The 21,159-nt window shown below is 43.3% G+C and overlaps 2 protein-coding genes across 2 annotated transcripts in view; one reads left to right on the plus strand and one right to left on the minus strand.

Moving 5' to 3' along the window:
- Positions 1 to 3,192, minus strand: part of LOC144727960 (protein kinase C and casein kinase substrate in neurons protein 2-like) — a 68,711-nt gene extending 65,519 nt beyond the window's left edge. The window contains exon 1 of the mRNA XM_078607114.1: positions 3,158 to 3,192. Within this exon, the coding sequence (XP_078463240.1) occupies positions 3,158 to 3,177 (20 nt within the window). The 5' untranslated portion in view covers positions 3,178 to 3,192. The remainder of the gene's footprint in view (positions 1 to 3,157) is intronic.
- A 1,191-nt stretch (positions 3,193 to 4,383) lies between these two features.
- Positions 4,384 to 20,652, plus strand: LOC144727962 (synaptonemal complex protein 3-like). Its single transcript, XM_078607119.1, has 9 exons — positions 4,384 to 4,522; positions 6,744 to 6,878; positions 7,896 to 8,010; positions 9,252 to 9,286; positions 12,527 to 12,644; positions 13,795 to 13,894; positions 16,901 to 16,999; positions 18,952 to 19,056; positions 20,462 to 20,652. The coding sequence occupies exons 2-9, from the start codon at positions 6,746 to 6,748 to the stop codon at positions 20,513 to 20,515; spliced, it is 759 nt and encodes a 252-aa protein (XP_078463245.1). The 5' UTR covers positions 4,384 to 4,522; positions 6,744 to 6,745; the 3' UTR covers positions 20,516 to 20,652.
- The last annotated feature ends 507 nt before the right edge of the window (positions 20,653 to 21,159 follow it).

Below are 21,159 nucleotides of genomic sequence, written 5' to 3' on the forward strand. Positions count from 1 at the left end.
CATCAGTCATACAGTACCACTTTGTGGGAAATCAACAGTGGCTGTCCTATGAGAAGAATCGCCCCGCCATAGGAATGTGGAATTTCCACCACTGGCTCAGGGCTGCAAACAGATAATGAGCATCGCCTCAATGTTAACCTGAGCAAGAAATCACTCACTTTAACTTTTTAATAAGGAGTTTGTAAAATAAGTTAAGACAGGTGACTGGGAGTGTATAATTAGATGCCCCCCCCACCACTCGTCCACCCTGCAATGCCGCAGCGCGTACAAACACCGTCGTGTTACATTAATTAGCACCAACGTGAGCTCACCCAGGCAATCAACTCTGCTACGGAACGGCATCCGACTGCAGCTTGTATTATTGCCCGCTGTGGTGCAGCAAAAGCAGCAGCGAGCGTGAAACAACGCTGAATAATCACTCTTCTGAGCAGACATCACCCCCGGGAAGCCTGCGGATATCAGACTTGACATGAGCCAGAGCAGACACGGATAACACCTAAGGTTTTCAATATTTACGTGGCTAATAAGAGTTAATAACTTGATAAAATGGCACTCGTTTCAAACGGACGTCACGTAATTCACTCTCATTGGGCAACGTAGAGAAGTTATAACCACGAAAGAAATGTCACCTCGGGTAATGGGGGCACCGTGGCGTGCGGAGATCGTATCTCCCTTGCTTCTTTGTGTGCGGGAGGGCATGGGTGTGATCCCGACCCTGACGATGCCTGCAATACATGGTGGTCTAAAAGCCAGGACACATAGCGTTATTTAACAAATGATTGAAGCCGACTTCCATTCACATTAATTCACGCATGAATTATCTTGCAATGCGTTTAGGACTCATTTAAAGATTACGGATGTAATATTTGAACATTCACCAATTGTGTTTCGTCTGAATTAAATCGGGGTTCTTGGTCGGGTTTTGTAAACAACAGATTTTGAGGTGACCCCACCAAAGAAGAAGGGAAATAGAAGTTGCTAATAGATCAAACATTAACGTCAATAATAAACTATTACAATGTTTTAACGCCAGTGTTAAAATAAGTGAAATAACCATCTGTGTGCTGTCTTTTGAGTTTGCATGTTCTCCCTGTGGTCGCATGTATTTTTATTTTGCCAGGTTATGCGGCTTTGCCCTCCACATTTAGAAAACATGCTCTTAGATTATTTGGCTGCTATGAATTCCTATTTTGGATATAAGCCACTTCGGTGAACTATCACGTTTGGCCAAATCGTCTGTGTTAATGCGCTAAAAGCTCCGTGGGCTTTACCTGGTAAATAAAACAAAGCAAAGGGAAACATCTCTGCTCTTGATTCCCGGCTGTGATTCACGGCCTAACCTAAGGCTACAGGTCAGAAGCAAAGGGGTCATCCACTTAGTACGGACGCATGGAGGGGGGTTCACCCAAATGCGTTCGCTTGCGTATGGGGGGGGTCTACTGACAATGTACACATAGGAAACAGGTGGGCGGCCTCGATAATAATTTGTCTACATTGGCCTTCAAATGAGTTACATAGTCCGGCGGTGGAGTATCTGTTTGCTTAAACACGTGAATATTATTAATCCTTGATCGTTTCTGCGTGGATTAAAGATCGGCTGTTCTATAGGATTTGGGGGGGGGGGGGGTGCGTCAGGCGAACGTGCCCAGGTGGGGGGGGGGGGGCTGTAAGAGGTCGTACAGGGAAGGGGGGGGGGTCAAGTTGCGACAGATTTTTGCTGCCGACCCAATGGATGGCCCATAACTTCGCAACCCGGGTAATGCCACCACCACTCCTTGTAAACACCGACCACGTAACAACAATCATCATCATCACGAGGCGTCGCTCTGACAGATTGTTCATGACAATACAAATACCAACCCCTTGAGATCTCCGTTTCTTCACGTGAAAGTGAACGTTGCATTGAGTCTTCTCATCAGCAGCCCGGCTTGCTTGAGCCCATGCTGAGCTGCCGGGTAGTTTACACGCGGTACTATAAACACATAGAACGTCCCCATGTAATGCATCACGCGAAGCGGCTGTTGGTCGTCTTGTAAGAAAGCACGTAACCTGTTTGACGAGTTACTGAAGGCAACGCAATGCGTGGTTGTAATGCGACTGTGGAGTTGGCATTACTCCTCTTAAGCCGCACGTATTGCGGTGGTTTAAGTGGAAAAGTGCAGCGGTTAGCGAAACCGGCCACCTGAGTTTGATTCCCGCTCACGGCCAACACCAGTGACGATTATATGTGAACCGGTCATGGGCCTCCCCTAGGTCGACTCAGACGCAAATGAGAAACTGGTGCAGTGGTGTGTAAATATAGCCACTGGGGAGACAAAGGTCGACCGGGCGTGGTGCTGGCCACCCACCCCCCTCGTGTACCATTCCGGCCTTAATAGGTGCTCGCTAACAGCACTTGCCCCAACAGTCTGTTAAAAGGCTACACGGGCGATCTTTGTCTTTGTAAGTGGAAAACACGTGCAATTGTTCTCAAAAGAAACGGGGTTTTTTGTTTTTAAAACGTTATTTCTGTAGTAAAAACAACAACAACAATCGAATGCACCGTTAGCGGTGCCCCGATGCGAGGCACAACAGAGCGCGCCAAGGAGATTCGCTTCGTCGCTTGCCGCCGGTAGTGACGTGACACCCCCAGCACCACACAACAACAACACCGCCGCCGACGACGACGACTCGGGCTCTTTCAGTCATCGCCACCGCCGCGGGCTTCCCGTCGTGCCCACACTGCCGGCCCATGCCGAAGTGAGCAACGTTGGAGCAACGTTGGGTCAACAACGTTGGAGCAACGTTGGGTCAACATGTTGGAGCAACGTTGGGCCAACAACGTTGGAGCAACAACGTTGGGCCAACAACGTTGGGCCAACAACGTTGGGCCAACAACGTTGGCCCAACGTTGGGTCAACAACGTTGGAGCAACGATGGGTCAACAACGTTGGAGCAACGATGGGTCAACAACGTTGGGCCAACAACGTTGGAGCAACGATGGGTCAACAACGTTGGAGCAACGTTAGGCCAACAACGTTGGGCCAACAACGTCGTTGTGGGAACCATTGGACCACCGACGCTTGAATGTACGAACTAACAAAAAGAGAACGAAGTTCCAGGATGACTTGCTGCTTTGCACGTAATAACAATCACGATTATTCCGACGGAAACTCACCAGCACGTTACGTTGGGCATCCGTGGCCTTGCCGAGCGAGGGTTTAGCTTTAGGTCGCTCCGGGTCTTTGCAGGTAACACCGAACTTGACAGTCGCAGCTGAGCTCGCTGGCGGATTTGTAGTCAAAAGTTGAGCTCGCTGATGATGTCTGTGCGTGGCCTAGAGATCAGCTCTACGGATAGAGTTGAGGTCACCGGTGCCTCTACGGATAGAGTTGAGATCACTGGTGGCCCTCTATTTATAGCTGTGGCTACTCGAGGACCTGTGTTAAACTGGTAGGAACCTCCTGGTTACACCAGCCCACAGGGGATTATTGTGTCCGTCCGTCGTGCATCCAAAAATGGAAGGGGTGGGGCTGGGTGGAGAGGGGAGGGTAGAGAGAGGCTGGGTGGGAAGGGTAGGGAGGGGCTGGGTAGGGTGGGGAGGGGCTGGGTGGGGAGGGTAGAGAGGGGCTGGGTGGGAAGGGTGAGGAGGGGCTGGGTGGGAAGAGGAGGGCGGGGCTGGGTGGGGGTGGGAGGGGTGGGGCTGGGTGGGGAGGGGCTGGTCACCCCGTGGTGCCCTTATAAAACTCAACGTTTAACCTACTCACGCCGGCTTGTGCCCGCACTCAGTCGGCCATATTTGCGGAATACACCACGCCGCCGTTGACCCTGGCCATTGACCGAGCAACCCAACGTTCCTACCAGCTCCCTCCGCAGGAATGTGTTTGTTTAGGCCACCAGGGGCCTTGTAGCTGTGGTCTAGGCGACTGGTGGTGCTGTGGCTGTGGTCTGGGTGACTGGCCTGCACGTGACCGGTGTCTGTATCTCTAACACGTGACCGGTGTCTGCACGTGACCGGTGTCTGTATCTCTAACACGTGACCGGTGTCTGCACGTGACCGGTGTCTGCGTCGTTATCGTCCAGCCACCTGACTCCCGCGCAAGGTGAGACGACTCGGAGGCGTCACGTGCCCGTGACAACCAATCAGAAGGGGAGGCGGCAAAATCGCCGCGGCGCGAAAGTTCCGCGTCGCCGTGCAGCGCCACACTGACCGCGGTGTGCGACGTCCGCGCCAACAAAATAATCCCTGCGCCACCACTCATTGTCAACACTTGCGATTTCGGCATTGTTTTCGTTTTTTGTGTTTGTCGGGTCGCCGCCGTGGCAGCTTGTCCTTCCACGGCTGTTAGATGAGATTGCCTGTGTTTTTGCTGAAGCCCTCGGTGTCACGACGCGGGTGTATCCGTCCGCGTTCACGTCGTGAGGAGACTACAACAACGCCGCCTCTCACCTCTCCTCCCCGCGTCGTCGTTGTCCTCCACGGCACTCAACGCCAAGTAAACTCGCTTACATCTCCGTCGGAACTCTCTCGCCTTTCTTATTGGTACGTGGCATTCGCGGGGTCATTGTTTCAGTGATCGGTGTAATAGTTTACCTCACGGGTTTACCTCACGCGTTAGCCGAGGTGGATGTGGGTTCAACGTTATTATATTCCACGAATATTTTCGACGGATAAACTAAAACGGACGGGCAGAATATATAAAAGGATGTCCATAGACTATAATGTAAAACTGAATTTTGTTTTTACAGGTTATGTAATGGAGAACGGAGTGTCCATATACTTTTGGTGTAAATGTAATCATTAATGTCTCGACATGTCGTGTTCTCCAATGTAGTGAATACACTGACATCCCCCTTTCCTCACATTTAAGTGTGGTTTAAGTAATTTAGTTTAATATAAGTATTATACAATCGTTTTATCAGTGTATTTATTAGGTTTTCGTATCCAAGAAATCTCGGCATATTTTTTCACAAAGTTCCTGTTTTTTTTTTAAACGTGATTGTGTTTTACGTAGTGTTTTTATTTGTGTGGGTGGAAACTGAAATACTGAATGAAAAATGTAGATAAACCCAGATTTGAAGCTTTCATGACTGCAAGGATTAATACTCTTCTATTTTTAATATTTATTATTTATTTTTACCTACGTGACTTTACTGAAAAAAACCTAAGAGTATAGATAAACCCACTTTTCTTCAAAGAGAATGCTAAAAACATCGTCCGCTGTATAGACATGGTTACAAATCCACTCCATGTGCTGTATCACCAGCCAGCAACACTTCTCAACCCTAGCAGAGTTTGAAGTGTCATATATCTCTTATCCACGACCCTATAATCACAAATCTCCGAGCCACAACCCTTTAATCACAAATCTGTGATCCAGCAATCGTCACAAATTTGATTCATCAACCCGTAAGTCACAAATCTGATTCATCAACCCTTTCATCACAAATCTGTGGTCCAACCCTTTAATCAAATATCTGTGATTCATCAACCCGTAAGTCACAAATCTGTGGTCCACCAACCCTTTCATCATAAATCTGTGATTCATCAACCCGTAAGTCACAAATCTGATTCATCAATCCTTTAATCACAAATCTGTGATCCAGCAACCCTTGCGTTACAAATTGTATACACCAACTCTTTCATCACAATTGTCTGTGGTCCACCAACTCTTTCCTTCAAACTACTAAATCATAGGTGCTGAATGCCAATGCAAGATTTGAAGTACCCGTCGTTGGTGGCATGAGGCTCCTGCATTCACAAGCCCATGCAGTCACACTCGCATGCTCATGAGGACACATTCACTTAATTACGCACAAGCACACACTTCTATAGTAATATTCTAATACCATGTCTTCACGTAAAATGGAAATGGCATCACTATGTTGTGACATTACTTTGTAGATTAATATGAATCGTGATTTTTGGTTGACAAGAAATTGTGTTTTCCTCGGCCAATCTTTGGATCAAACTTAATACAGGGCGTTTCAAAAGGATGCGCCCGATTTGAAATCGCGACATCTCTGCAACCACGAACCGCCCATGAATAAAACTCTTACCACTTGAAAGGGCGGGGCATAGAGTTTAAAGTGATGACCGCGAGATGCCTCTCTCAGCGCACAAACAGCCCCCAGCCTCAGTCATTCGCAAGACGGTGACCCCACAACACAAGGGGCGTTTTGCGTTCTGCAGTTCAGCAAGACTGAATCCATAATTGCGGTGCAGCGTGCGTTTCAATGGCGTTTTGGCATTGATCCTCCAATGTCAAAAGGCATTTGTCGTTGGTACCGACAATTTTAGTAAACAGGCTGTTTATGTAAGGGGAAGAGCACAGGGCGACCACGCACCTCAGAGGAAAATGTGAGAAGAGAGGCGTTTGGGACGAATTCAACTATTGTCTCAATGTCCGTACAGCAGGTGGAAGGCACATAGAGCATTTAAAAAATGATTAGTAAAACTTGATAACTCATTAAACCGTTTGTAACTTTTTATGTAATTGTAACATTGCCATTGTGAAATATACTGCCTTGAAATTGGGTCCATCTTTTTGAAACACCCTGTACAATTCAGAATGCATCCCTGTACAATGCAGAATGCATCCCTGGTGATGAATAGGTTCGTGACATGTAAAATGCAAAATGGAACGTGTGAACAGGTTGGCCCCAAAATTATTGACTTGAGATGATGTGAGTTGCGTTGTATTTGTTTGTGCGCGCGTGTGTGTGTTTGTGTGGTGACGCTGATTCAACTCGGGACACGAAAGCAATGGCTGCGGTTGTGAGGAGAGAAACCGCCAAGAGCCGTGGGGCCGTGCAGCCCAACGTGTACGACTTTGAGACGCAAGACAACTTCCAGAACAGCGACTTTAACGATGACCTGCAGAGAGGCGCTTCCGGAGGTCCGAGTGGGCTCGGGAGCACTCGGGGGATTCCTCAGGGTCATTAATCTGAGGTTCTTGGGTTTGATCATTGACTTGTATAATTCATCTATTTATGTACGGAGAGTTTGAAAGGCTGTTAATATAGTGGGGGATTTTAAGAGAGTTATTGGTCATCTTCATCTACTGAGAGCCCTTATGGACCTTAATGTACTTAAATTTCAGTTGTAGTTAGAACAACATTTATTTTTTATTGGTTTGCAAAATTCTGCTTATTTAAAAAAAGATTATAGTCATGTCATATAACTTACTATGTGGATTTTTTATTTCTTTTATATGTGAAAGTTGTATTTTTGTATTAGCTCCACTAACAGCAATTAATATTTGATTTTGTGATGGGCCATGTAATGATCTGACTAAATAAGTGTCTTGAACCATCCTCCAGCCAACGCAGCCAAACCATTAAATTGTCACGTGTATATTCTGAAGCTCAGGATCTTTTCCCAGATGATGTTTGGCATATTTCCAAACGAAACATAGCTATTGATAATTTGGTTGTGAGAATTGCTGTTAAACTACTGGACATCTGTGAACAAGCTTTATAGCTCATCGCACCTCTGATTAGCGCGGTTTGCTATGTTGGCTACGTACTGTGCGAAAGAAGTTCAACATCCATAAAAAAAAGGTTCTGACTTACCGTAGAGCTGAAACTAATAATTGGCATGTTAAACCATTTGTGAATGTGACAGTTACATTTTTTTTTATTCACGACACATTTGGTCGAAACAATAAGTGGCCTCACCAAAAAATATTTTGTGAATCGTGATATTGAATATGAATACTCAAGTGAAAGGTTCCACGAACAGTGTATGTACAATTCGCAGATGTACTTACGCATCTGTCTCCCATCATGGTGTGTATGTATAGCACTAACATGTTTGATTCAAGTTTCAATTACGTTACGTGTGTTTGTTTCACTGATGATGCCTTCCAGTAATGTGTACCGTGTATGTTTCCCTTAACCTTGTGCAAACACAGATGAAAAGCCACAGGGGTCATCGCGTAAGAAACAAAAGCGAGCGGCTCCTGCGCTTGTGATGGCTGACGTGGCTGAGCCAGACGAAGAGACTGACACACTAGAAGCCAATGTCGGGTGTGCTACACTCACACCCATACAGACTAGGCGGACAGAATAAGCTCTTTATTGGTCATATTGAGAGGTATAGCAATGAATTGTAATATGGTTTGCATGGGCAGGTAATGTGATGTTCTCCAAAATTCTGGCTTCATTGCCCATTGAGGTGGGGGATATGGATAAAAATGGAGCTATAACACATGACAGATAGATACAATTAATGGTGGCGTTTTGTTGAAAGCTTTATAATAAAATATCACAAGCATAAAACCATTTTGTAGATGAGGTTCAAAATGTCGCACTCGAAGAGAAATCTGCTTTAAAGTATGAAAAAGGGAATGCACCTAGGCAGGTGTTATAACTTAATATTATCATAGAATTGGGATCGGTTGGAACAAATTTAGTGGATCTATTTAATGTGTGTATAGAAAAATAAAATGCCTCAATCATAAAATGATGCCTCTGATTGTATTATAAATGGTAATGAAATTGACTTAAAGAATACATTCTCTTCTTCACGATATAAATATTCACGATGGTCATTTGTACCAGAATTATTGAACCACATGAGCAAGTTGGATTTAGGCAAGGTTTCTCTACTATTGACCACATACTACCAATCGGTAAAAAATGATTGAGTCCTCTAAGCTCTCAACCAAAGACTAAATACAAATACATTTTTTTACCTATTTACAAAAAAGGAATCGCTGCATTCAGAGTGCATAGCAAAAGTAGCACATTACATATTAAAAGAGGATTCGGACAATGAGATAGGCTTTTGCCATTATTATATACAACAACATGAGAAGATATTTCCCTAAAATTGTATAGGAGAAATAAATGCATAAAAATAAGCAGAGAAAATATTAGCCATTGCAGTTTTTATGATGGCATAGTCATTATACAAGTAAATGTAACTTAACTACAGGAAAATATAGAAAAACTTAATAAACAAGGCTGCAAAGTGGTTCAAGATAAATCCACACCTGAAGAGGGACAATACTTGAAAGCAGCAGAATATGTGTATATAGGGCAGTGATGGTGGATTGGAATCAGAATGATGAAATGAAGATGCCAATAGCGTGATAGAGGTTAAATCCAATAATTAATGTTGTTGAACCAGAATAAACATAGTTTAATTGTGGTTTAATCTTGGTCTTGTTATAAGTTTGAGTTTTTTGTGTTGCAAGTAAGATACTTTACAAGTTGTTGTGATGTACAGTATTTTACATGGTTTAAAAATTGTGCTTGTATTACAGGGGAGATGTGCAATCGATGCTGGAGCGATTTAGCTGTAAGTATGCCTGGTTTAATTTAAACATGGAATAAATTTATATAATTTGAAGACATTAACAAAATCTAGATGCCTCCAGTGATCTAAAACCATCAAGGCTTTAATTAAAACAAGCAACCTGTGGGCATAACATTATTTATCTGCTAAAAGCAATGACTAGATTAATTTTAGAATGGAATAAAAACAATGTCAGTTATTTCAAAATATATTTTCATGTAGTCTCCTGTAATTAAATGCAAGTGGGCTAATATATTAAATCAACGGGACTTTATAACACAGTATGCATATAAATCATTTAAATATTCATCTCCCTGCAGTCAATGAATTGTCACAATTTGAGTCATGATTGGACTCAAAAAAATGTTTGCCCATATAGTTCAGTGGAATCTGGTAGTTTGCAGAGTTTTAATGGACCTCCAGATGTCTTTTCTAAACAAGTACACTCTCGACCACAGTCAATTGTCAGCCAAATTCCACACTTTTTTATTTTAGAAATTAACAATTCTGATATAAAATGTTATTGTACGTGATTGGGTCAAGACCTCACTACAGTAGTAAAATCCCTGTCATAACACCACAACAAGACTTTGGTGCTATGGTCGAAGCCCACGCAGCAAAGCCAATGAAAGACAACAAAGCACTGTCAAACGTTAGGGATGCAATTGTATCCCTAACGTTTGACAGTGCTGCTACTGTGGCTTTGTTCTAGCCCTGCCCACTTCCCCCCGTCCAGCAGCAGCATCCACGCAACACTAACCTCCCCCTACTCCCCCCTACCTTGCCCCTTCTCCCTCTCTTACTTATATAACCTCTTACCACAGCACCTCTCCCACTTCAGTTAAAATGTCCTTGCCGTAGTTTTCACACCTGATGATGATTGCTTGTGTTCCAATCGAAACGTCATGATTTAATTTATTTTATATTTTATACCTACGTGATTTTATCGAAAGAACCAAAGAGTATACAGTTGTAGATGTAAAATGTTAGATTTCTAAACTAGTCTTAAATGAATTGCTATGAGGATTGCAGTTTACATTTGCTATTGGAACTTCAAAACGTCTTACCTATCCCCCCCTCCCATTGTCATTGCGGTACAGCACCTTGATATCTCGTGAAAGGCAATATATAATCCGTAATTATTATAATTGATCAAATGTGTGAATTAGTATAACTGCTGCGTCACCTATAACTTGACAAGCGTAGCTGAAATTGAACATGGGTCTATTATACTTTACCACTCGCGATCCCAAATTGGGCAATACAGTGAATAAGATATGATACTAAGCGTTAGGCTTGCTCATGTTAGAACCAATCCATCGGAGGATTGATAAAAAATTTAGCCGTCAACATTTTTTACCCCACTTTTATCCTCTACAATGGCCACCATGAAATGCCAAAATTGCCCCTTGGAAAATTATGCATCCCCTGCCTCAGCACAAGGCATGACCACCTGAAGCACTTTGAACTTCACTGTAAGGCTTCCTAGCACCCACCCCAGTACCCCTCAGTTGCAGTTCCTGCAAAGGAAGTTGAGCTATCTAGCCAGTTAGTCATATCAGGTGCCTGACAGAAAGGCCTATCCCTGACAAAGGTCTGTTTCCCAGTGGGCTTACAGATGTAGGCCATGTGAGTGATTGACTCATTTAAAGTCTGGTAAGAGGGGTTTTTAAGGCAGAGCCCTCTAAAATTGGCATCCCGTGCCAGAAGCCTCTTAAGGGTGAGGTAGAGCATGGTCAGGACAATCCTATAAAAAAGCCCAGGTAAAAAAAATTGGAAGCTTTAGCAAAAATCCCTCCCTGCTACCCTTGCCAGCATTTATAGCATAGCTACGCCTATGGATTAGGCTGGGGTTAGGGGCCACAATTACAGGTAACATCTTGTTTTATGGGTCTGAAGGTTACATTGTTATCACAAATTATATACTTCCGAGGACAACCCATGATAGAAAGCAGAATCAATGCATATGCATGCTTTCACATTTTTAGTAGTATTGCAATGTCAATGACAGTGATGTTTTGGGAAATAATTGTTCAGAACAGAAAAGGCACAGGATTATGACATGTTTTCTATTTTTGATGCATCACTTGGTAAACGTCTCCAGATATGTCATTACCCTGCTGACGTTTTGCTTTTAAGAAGAGTCAATATTTGAACTGTTTGCCTCCCACTTTATATATTTCATATATACAGTAAAAAGATTACAATAATTTCAACCTGTGCATTGAAACCACTGTCAATGCAGTGCCTGAATTATTTTTTATTGTTATGGGACATTTCGACTTCTGGATTGGTTGCACCTAAACACATAACCTGTGGGTTCAATTGATGTTACATAGGGGTTTGTTTGGCTTGCTTATCATTTATCTCCCACGGGAGGATGAGGGCATATTTTCCAACATCTCCATAATTCGCAGGGTTTTAGGCAAAAATATGAGGGGCAGTAGAGTTTAACTTCACATTTTTCTGTCACCCCCATTGACTTTTTTCTCCAAATAAAATATTATGTTACTCCAGATTATTAAGATTTATCCATGATCCTTTTGATTACAGCACAACTTTATCAGTTGTTTTAGTGGTACTATCCCCTGCCACCCTGTTCCCCTGGGTGATTTCCAATCACAGGAGAATGTCATATCTACTTCTTCGGCCTCTGTTCTTTTTGCCTGTACAATGACATACACATGCAAAAAAACATTTCAAAACATGCATTCCATTAGGCAAACTAAAAGTAAATGCTTGTTACCAGCTTCATTGTGACAATATAACGGAGTTTAGCATCAAGGCATTTCTTGTATGTGGGAAGTCTCAAAATAAACTGGTTTTACCTATTAGGATTAGGTAGTCATTTAACATTGGGGAAAAAACGCAAACATTCTGATCGCTGGACTGATGACCAATTAGCAAAGTAGTGTTTTACTGAATGCTTTCGGTATAGCTTCCAACAGAAAGCATTTGCATTGCTCTAACGACACGGGCAGTGCATTTTGATCATCATATTCACTTTGACTCCAAAAACTTGATAGTGCCTAGCTTAAATCAAGCTGGGAACAGATATATAAAATGAAAAATGGTCTTCAAAAACTGACTTTATCTTCAACTCTTAAGATGGATTGATAGTTATATTTTTTTAAAAATGTGCACATGTTTTTAGGGTTCTTTTTAAAGGGTTGTTCCACTGTGATCAGTGCATTAACAATTGTCAAAAGAGTATTTCTGTGCTTGCATGATTTTGAATGCTAGCGGACATCAGCAAAGCAGTGCAGGCTAAGAGAAAGCGACTGGAGATGTTCACAAAGGCCTCACTCAAAAGCAGCAACCAGAAGATAGAGAGCATCTGGAAAACACAGCAACAGGAGAGGTAACCGTGGCCTTGTTTCCAAAACCATCGTTCATCTGCTGGGCAAATCCAGTACAGTTTTAGGATTCCCAGCCAGGTATTTCCATTGTTCTATAACTTTATAGTGGAGAATTGCCTTAATGAAAAACCGACTTTGAGTAATGTGTAATGCGAGCGTAAACGGGGTTCGCTGCTGGGCTCTGGCCCAATCATACGGCCCGGGATATTGGGGGGCGGAGCCCAGTATGGGGGCATATGGGAGGGCCCGCTGTTCACCTCGGGTCCAATCGGAAGCGAGGTGAACGGGGGTGGAGCCAGCAGGGCGCTATGGGAAGGCCGGATCTGACGGTCCGGAAGGGGAGGAGACAGGATCACGTGGTAAAGGGGATATAGGTGGGAGCCCGGAAGGGCTCCGGGTCAGTTGTTGGAGTGAAGAAGCTGGACCACGTTGGGTGGCCGGAGGGCATCCGCGCCATCAGCCACGTGGCTGGAGGAGCTTCGGCACACCGTCGGCCAGCGGCGTGCGGAGTGGGGGAGTGGAAGGACTGACGAGGGAGCGCGTGCGGGGCGCGCGTGAGGAGACGCTGGTCCGCTGTCAGGACCAGCGGGGTGCGAGCAAGAAGCTAAATAAAGAGCAACGGAGACCAGCAGTGTGTGACGAAGTCCTTTATTACACAATGTATTGAAATTCAGCAAGGTAGTTTTGTCAACTGATATAATTCAGCAGGCCAATGTAAATCCAGGGTGACTCAGGAAATGTTCTTGCCTATGGGGTGTGATTTCGGTCCTGAAGAGTTGACACTTCTGTGGACCAGTGATTTTGCTAGAACCATATCGAGATGACATTTGGTCAGAACTGGTATTGAGACTCCTGCTCATTGTGGATCATGCCCATATTGCACAAGCGATGCACTCTTTTGCTAGAGGGGACATAACCTTCCCAGAAATAGTAATAGAATAGATTTCCGGGTTGTTTGAGCTAGGCCTATGGAAACAGTACAGCATGTGATCAAGCTGATCCACTGGCTAACCATTGCATGCATTGTGGGTATGTGGCAAATTCGATTGAGAAAAATACAGTTGCTAGCGAACAATGTAAGCATGCAGCTTGACAGTATATTTGCCACTGTTTAATAAAAAAAAATCCTTCATGTTTTTTTACACATTGCAGGCATAACGTGAGCGAAGAGTTTGGCCGTCAAATCTTTGGCATTTTGCAGCAGTGGGAGAATGATATCCACAAGACCAAGGATCAAGAAGAAAAGCTCATGGTGAGAGGACAGGGATGAGGGAGTGGGTACTTAAAAGTTATGTTTAATTGCAATCAGTGGTTAAGTAAAATTGTTTTAAAAATGTATGAGTCCTGGTTATTTCCACTCAATCTTAAATTGCACACTGGATTTAGCATATCACGAATACAAAACAGGTGCATTTTGCATGTGTTGAATGCATTATAATTTTAATACTAAATCTATTCAGGATAGCTTATTGAGTTTCAGGAATTTTAGTGCAGTCCTATTTGGATTGCGTGGCCCACACATACGACGTAAAATCACCTAAACTCTACCCAGATGTTTCAGAGGCCGAATTGCTGTGTTTCTGTTAACGGCACACAAAATGCTCTACTGGTGACTTATCATCTTCATATCCAAACAAAACTCCGCCTTATTGTGTCATTGTCAGCCACATGCATTCTGATTGGTAGCAGCCAACGCCTTGCTCCCCCCTTACATCACGTCCAGGGAGGGGAGGGGCTGCGTGGGGGGGGCAAAGTGAGCACGTGGATGGGGGCTTAGGGGACCTTTGGGGGGCGCGTGGGTAGGGCGGCATAGCCATTGTGGGGGTAATCAAGAGTTGCACGGGTGGGGGAGGGGATGTTGGGGTAGGGGCGTTGCTCAGTTATGGGTACTTGTACTAGTCTTAAACATAAAAACGATGCATGTGAATAACCATTCCTACAGCTGATAGATTGCGAACCTGTGTCACCAAATATTAGAGTTAACTTTGGAATGTAAGGAGTCACTGGTATTTGAAATATAAATTACCAAAATTATAAATTGAGTTGTACATTTAATAAAGCAGCGGAAACATTCTCATGGTTGGAAGGGTGGAAGTTGGGGATCAGCGTGTTACTCAACTGTAACCTGAAATGTCTACGAGCTTTCAGCTGTCACAGGTTTAACTACTGCAACCCTGTATATAATTCCAGACCTACACATCAAAGAGCTTTGCACAGATACAATTACGATTGAAGGCTATATGACGTCTTAAAAGATGTGCACTTGGGCGATGTGTCCCAGGTTATTAGACAGGCGTTTGAAGCTCGTCTATATTTGCCAGTCCGCAGTAGACTTCTTGGGCCATATGAATGTAATGTTTATATCTGTTTTAAATGCCTACAGTCTAATACACAATCATGCACATGCTGTGTGATCATGTGCACAATCACATTACGTGTACTTTTTATTTTGGAAAACACTTTTGTGAATAATTATTGGTGTCTTGAAGGCGATTTGTTTCCCCAACTATAATATACTGCTGTCAGGTAAAAAACAACATTCATTTGGCCATTTAATTATTGAGCCTATTATGATGCACATAAATACTGGAATATAATATGTAAAATACTGCCATGGTGTCATGTTTAGCACACTGGACTTGCAATCCAGAGTCATGGATCTGATTCGATATCTGAGCATGGCAGTTGAAACAATGAGCACGTTTCTTTAATCCCCCCCACCTCTGTCTACCCAGAAGTATACTTAAGTACACCACAGTCGATTGGCATGTCACGGGTCGTGGGGTAAAGTATTGGTACACCCTCTCTTCCAAGATGTCTGGCCAGTGTAGAAGATGAGGTCAACATACCGTATAAGGTGGCTTTCTAGAGCTCCCACTATTGAAGGCCCTCCCACCAGGAGTTACGTGAGCAAGCGATTGCAGGGTTGTACTTTTGCAATATGGGAGCAAACAATATGCGTTGAAGGGAAAGTTGCATTGTTGGGTTATGCTGATGAGGTTGAAAATACAAGGGCAAGGTTGATAGAAATTTTACGGTAAATTATTTTGGGAGTGTTATAGTTGGGTAAGGGAAGAAACTATTGGATGGAAGTGGAACTTGGACTGATAAGGGGAGAGGAGGTGATAGGTGGGTCTATGTGGAGCCTTAGGAAGGAACTTCACCATAACATTTAATGGAAAGCTATATTTCTTATCTTCCTGTATAATAAAAACAAATATGTGCATCCTTTTGGTCACAGTGTAAGGGTATTGTTATTTTACCAAGGCTACTTCCTTGTGCCATCCATTCCTAACACTTCACAGGACTGCAACCGAATGCAGACTGCATTCAGAAGCACAATAAGGCACTTTTGTTTGCACTGTGTTGTGGTTTTGATTGGAAATCATCCAAAGATCCTACAGTACACCCCTCCGACAGTACATCCCTCCGGGCTGAAGAACAGCGTGTGTGCACTAAAGAATAGGTCAATGCTTGACAGGGCGGGCGGGGTGCCACTGAGTGGGCTGGGTTGGGATAAGGGCATAGGGTACATGGTTACATGAGGCTGCGCTGCAAGTGCGAGGGAAAGACGGTGTACATTGACAAACTGATGTGTTTTGGTAACATTTTGGAGCCTTCGTGGTGTTAGAATGTAATTGGTTGTGGGGGCTGTGTTTAATATAGAGCATAGAGGGGTTTTGAATATCCAATACATGCCTTCAGAAAATTGAAACCACACGGATAACCCTGTGTACTCGCGAATTGGCATTCACCACAGGACAAATTCCAGTTTTACTGTATTCTCAAAAAAAATGTGGCCTTCATTTGTGCACAACAAAAAGCTTGGGAGGAATATGTATCGACACTGTACAAATTAAAGTCTATGGACAGTGAATGGATTGTTCATACCCTGGATGTTTCGCTGTTTAAATCTTTAAAAATAAGTTTTATAGGAATTGAACGTTAATTCACTAAAACCTCAGTTAGCCGGATTTCGCACTTGGCCAAACAAAGTTGCACTCTTGTAAATGAGACCATAACACACCAATACCCTAATCCCACTTCTGGCTTGCATTTTTTTGTATCGGTAACCAGGCTGAAACCATTCAACTGGCTTTGCTTGAGAAACCAGTTTAAACAGTGTCCTCAGCACCTTGCACATGTAAGAGCTAATTAACGTAAACTTAAGAGCAATACGGAGTTGAGTTGGTGTCTTATTGGCAGCTGCAATGTGGCACATTATAGGTACATAGTTGACCATCTCCTGACTGTGTAGAACATGGTGCGGCAGCAACAGAAGCTGTTCCAGCAGGCACGTGTGGTGCAGGCGCAGCGCCTCAAGTCCATCCAGGAGCTGCACGAGCGCTACATCAAGGTTCGTTCCATCGGCCAGAATTTCAAGTTGGTGTAAAGTTTAGTCATTCATGAGCTTAAAACCCTGCGATGTGTTTTTTTTGTGAAGCACAAAGTTCCCCACATTTAGCATTATAGAATTCCAAGGCAAGTGCTGTTACGGCACACCAAACAATGGTACAGCCAGCACCACACTTAAGCCACCTTTTATCTTCCCATTGCTGATTATGAGCACACCATTATTGGTACCTATTTTTGGCTGAGTCGAACTTGGAGAGGCACAGATCACTGACATTGTAGCAGTATGCATGAATAATACCTGATTGTGAAGCATGAATGGAGCCTGAAACTTCTTGATCACAGGAGGATCCTTTGTGAGTAGGTCCAGCCCAGTGGTCATAAAGAATGCTACCACCGTGTGCAAATCCTCCCGCACCCACCTAAACGATACACCTACAAAGCACTTTTTTATTTTCCCAAGAATCTTGGAGATCATCCGATCCACTTGAAAAGACAAACCATCCGCATTGTACACTTTGACACCTCCTGGTGCTGGACTTGCAGCACCAGCCAAGGTTCATCCTCCAAAGTTGGTCAATGTTGGAGGACATATTACTGTCACTGAAGTATCCACTGGTGACCAGCGCGAACTGGTGTGTGCCTGTAAGAGGGAAAGGTTATATGTGCCTTTGTTTCCCCGGCCCTCTTCTACTCTCAACTACCAACTCTACCGTTTACTCCCCTAATGGCAAAAATGAGCCCGTCCCAAATTTACTGCTCCTGAAAATTAATCTTCTCATTGCCTCTTTTTATTATCTACCAGAGCTGTCTCTTCCTAAAATTCCGTTTTTATCATCCTCAATTTGTTGAGGTCCTGCAGAAAAAAATCCTTATCCTCATTATGGTGGCCCTTAGAATTATGATACTTTAAGCCAATATCTTGTCCCGTTTGTCCTCTTCCTTGTGCTCCAGCAGCGAGTAGAGTCGAATTGAATATATGTGGTCACGCGTCCTTTGGGTTCCCACGAATAATCTCCTGGAGATTTTTCAAATGGGACACCCAATAACTGGAAACCAGTGGTTACCTCGGCCAGTGGTTGACAACCTTATAGTTGTCGTGAGCTTTTGTTCTCTTTATCAATTCAAATATTTTTCACGAAAAATCCCTGAAGACGGAACATCTGATTTGTAAGGGTGTCCTGGGTAACCCTGTTTACCCCCAACCAGACTTATCAACACCCAAATGCAAAGCTGCACTTATTATTAACCTGGGTGTATTCCACGAATGTAAAAAATATTTTTTTTTATTGCAACTGTGTACTGTACAATAACAGGAAAATGTAATTCCTGTGTTCAGATCTATAATCTCCGCACCATGTTTTCAATTCCACGAGCAAACTGGGCTGTATACAGTAAGGTCTCAGAGTATGCTACGGGGGTTAGATTCCATGTACTGCCGCGTAAGCGCAAATTCGTGTAAGTTGTGGTTCGCCTATACGAGTGTAGAATATAAAATGTAAGAGTATATAAAATGTATATAAATGCTTAATAAAGTACTGTACAGTAAATTATTAGCTAATCTGTATATGATGAATACAAAAGGTGCGAGCTGGGTGGACTCGTTTCTTGCGCGGGCGATCAAGTTACACGCCATCAAATCCACATGCGCGTGATGGCAGGGAGTGATTTGACTCCTCGCTTCCCGCCCTGTGCATTTAGCGAAAATACGAGTCACAAGTGTAAGTATGAATAGGGGTCCGTCGCATATGAGCGGGTCCGTGTACTCTGAACTCGTGTACTCTGAGACCTTATTGTAATGTTATAATAGAGTAATAATTCCAAAATAGTAAGTGCTTTATTGACCCATAAATAATATAATCAATTGTCATGGTCCAGGTTTTAAATCACGAGGCTCCTACACTACCACAAGTGATCCTGGTTCCACTGCAGATTATTTAATATTCTAATTCCCAGGACTTGGAGAACCTGGAGGGCTCCCACAACCAGCAGCTGCCGTGTGTGCAGAGTGAACTGCGCAAGGATATGGCCATGCTACAGAAGAAGCTGCTCATGGACACGGTTGGTTACACTTCCCACAAGCAATTTGGAATCGACTTTTAAATATAATGCCGTACTTACGCTCCACTGCTTATTTTATCTCTTCAACTAACACTTATTCAGGCAGAAAACTACAGCAATAAATGCCTGGCCCTATCATTGGCATTTTCGCATTGAGTCACTGTATGAAATAGGGATGCACCGAAATGCACTTTTTAACACATTAGCTCTGTCTTTAGTGGGGGGGTGAAGATAACGCTCGTAAAGATGTAAATTCAATGTTATTAAAACGTTGTTTTGCTATGAGGGATATATCCTAAATAAATCCGGCCAAATTAATAAAAGTGATGTTCAAAACTTTAAAAATCCAGCAATAAATAGAAAAGACAAGGTTGATAACGTTACATTCCGTGCATGCGCACAACGAGTGACATGATTGCATGTGACGACGTCTCATGACATTACGTATCGTGTCACGTAGCATCAGCTGCAATGAATCCACTGCTGGATGAAGGTTTCCACAAGCTACTGCCATCTCTCATACTGCTGCATTGTAACAATCCACCTTGCACCTGATTTGATTGCTCCATTGTCCCTCCGGGGTCGATAAAATAAGTACCACTCTGGGGAAGTCAACAGTGGTGGTTGTCCTAAGGATAAACTCGCCTCTACCACGGGAATGGTGAAAATCCAACGTGGATTCAGGGCTGGAACCAGGAGATGAGCACCGATCTCAATGTTTGTTTACAGCCCCTTCGTCAATTCACTGCTGGATGAAGGTGTCTTTCCAGTGTGTCGGTCTTTGGGATTGCATGACCATTCATTGCTACACTGGTCAGTGCAGAGAATTGATGGAGGAGGCTTGGACTGGTTCAGATATCACTCGGCACTGCTATCAGGCATGCCGGGAATTGAATGCAGATAGCAGGGATCATAGTACAGTACACAGAACATTGCACCATTGGTCTCTCAAATAAAAAGCATTGGTAAGGTCTTTGAACTGACATATTCAACATAAATACAGATCACACTCGCATCTGTATATTTACAATCGAGTAATCGTTAACATTTACTGCACTTTTTCTCTTACAGGACTGTATGTATATAATTAGTATGTAATTGAGATTTAAATATTAGATTTGTCATGTAAATGTAATGTTTTAAAATATCTTCCTTTCAAAATATTTTGACCTCCCCACCCATACATATAGTATCGGGTTTTAAATGTTCTTTTCTATTTGGCAACACAGTATTGACTTTATTAAATACATTTTGGAAAAATCTAGCCAGGAAGTCTCTTTGACGTATTGCGACGTTGTCAGGAAGGTCTTGCTTTTGGGTGTTCTTTTTGATTATTTTTGCTACTAACCAAGTTTGGAGGCGATGAATCTTGTGACTCGTGTGTGCATCCTGTTGATGTGTGCAGCAACAGCAAGAGATGGCAAGTGTGCGCAAGTCTCTGCAATCCATGTTGTACTAGGTAAGGAGAGGTGTGAGGAGAACTACTGTGGCCAAAAAACTTACCTCGCATTAACAACAAATATGACAAGCGTGACATTTTCATGAAATTCGATTGTTGAAATAGTAACGCTTGTGTAGATATCAAAAAATAACAAACATAGGGAAATAACAAAAATCCTGGCCTTATCTGTAGTGATTTGGACAAAGCATAGTTTTGACTGCAAGCTGAACCCAGAACTAGTCGGAGCTTAAATCAATCCCACAATAACCTCGAGTTAAAATTCACAAGTCGAATTGCAAGTGTCATGCTGGTAGTAGTAAAACATATGTTTTCCTAAAGGGATTTTTGAGGACTGCAAGGTTTTTTTTTCCATTTGACTCACTTCGGGCACATAGCATCAACACATGCTCAGTACAGGTCAACATCATACGCACGTCCGCAGTCTCGGATGCTGCCAGATGGCATTTGGATCCAGAGGAGTGGTCTGTTTTTTTCTTATTTTGATAAACATAAGCTTCCCATGCCAGGGATAGTAACTGTTGAAGGGCGACATCGTGGATCTAAAAATACTGCATCCCCATCACCTTGCCATTAAAGTTCTTATTTCAATGAAGGGTTCAAAGTCATGTTTTTACAATTACAGGAAATAAAACATCTATTGA

Source organism: Lampetra planeri, chromosome 27, assembly GCF_965212315.1.
Source record: "Lampetra planeri chromosome 27, kcLamPlan1.2.h2, whole genome shotgun sequence".
Lineage (NCBI taxonomy): Eukaryota > Metazoa > Chordata > Hyperoartia > Petromyzontiformes > Petromyzontidae > Lampetra > Lampetra planeri.

Excerpts from the sequence above, each read along its gene's own strand:
- LOC144727962 (XM_078607119.1), top strand. The coding sequence starts at position 6,746 with ATGGCTGCGGTTGTGAGGAGAGAAACCGCCAAGAGCCGTGGGGCCGTG. Across the intron at positions 6,879-7,895 it reads GCAGAGAGGCGCTTCCGGAG|ATGAAAAGCCACAGGGGTCA; the intron begins GTCCGAGTGGGC and ends GTGCAAACACAG. Across the intron at positions 9,287-12,526 it reads GATGCTGGAGCGATTTAGCT|CGGACATCAGCAAAGCAGTG; the intron begins GTAAGTATGCCT and ends TTTGAATGCTAG.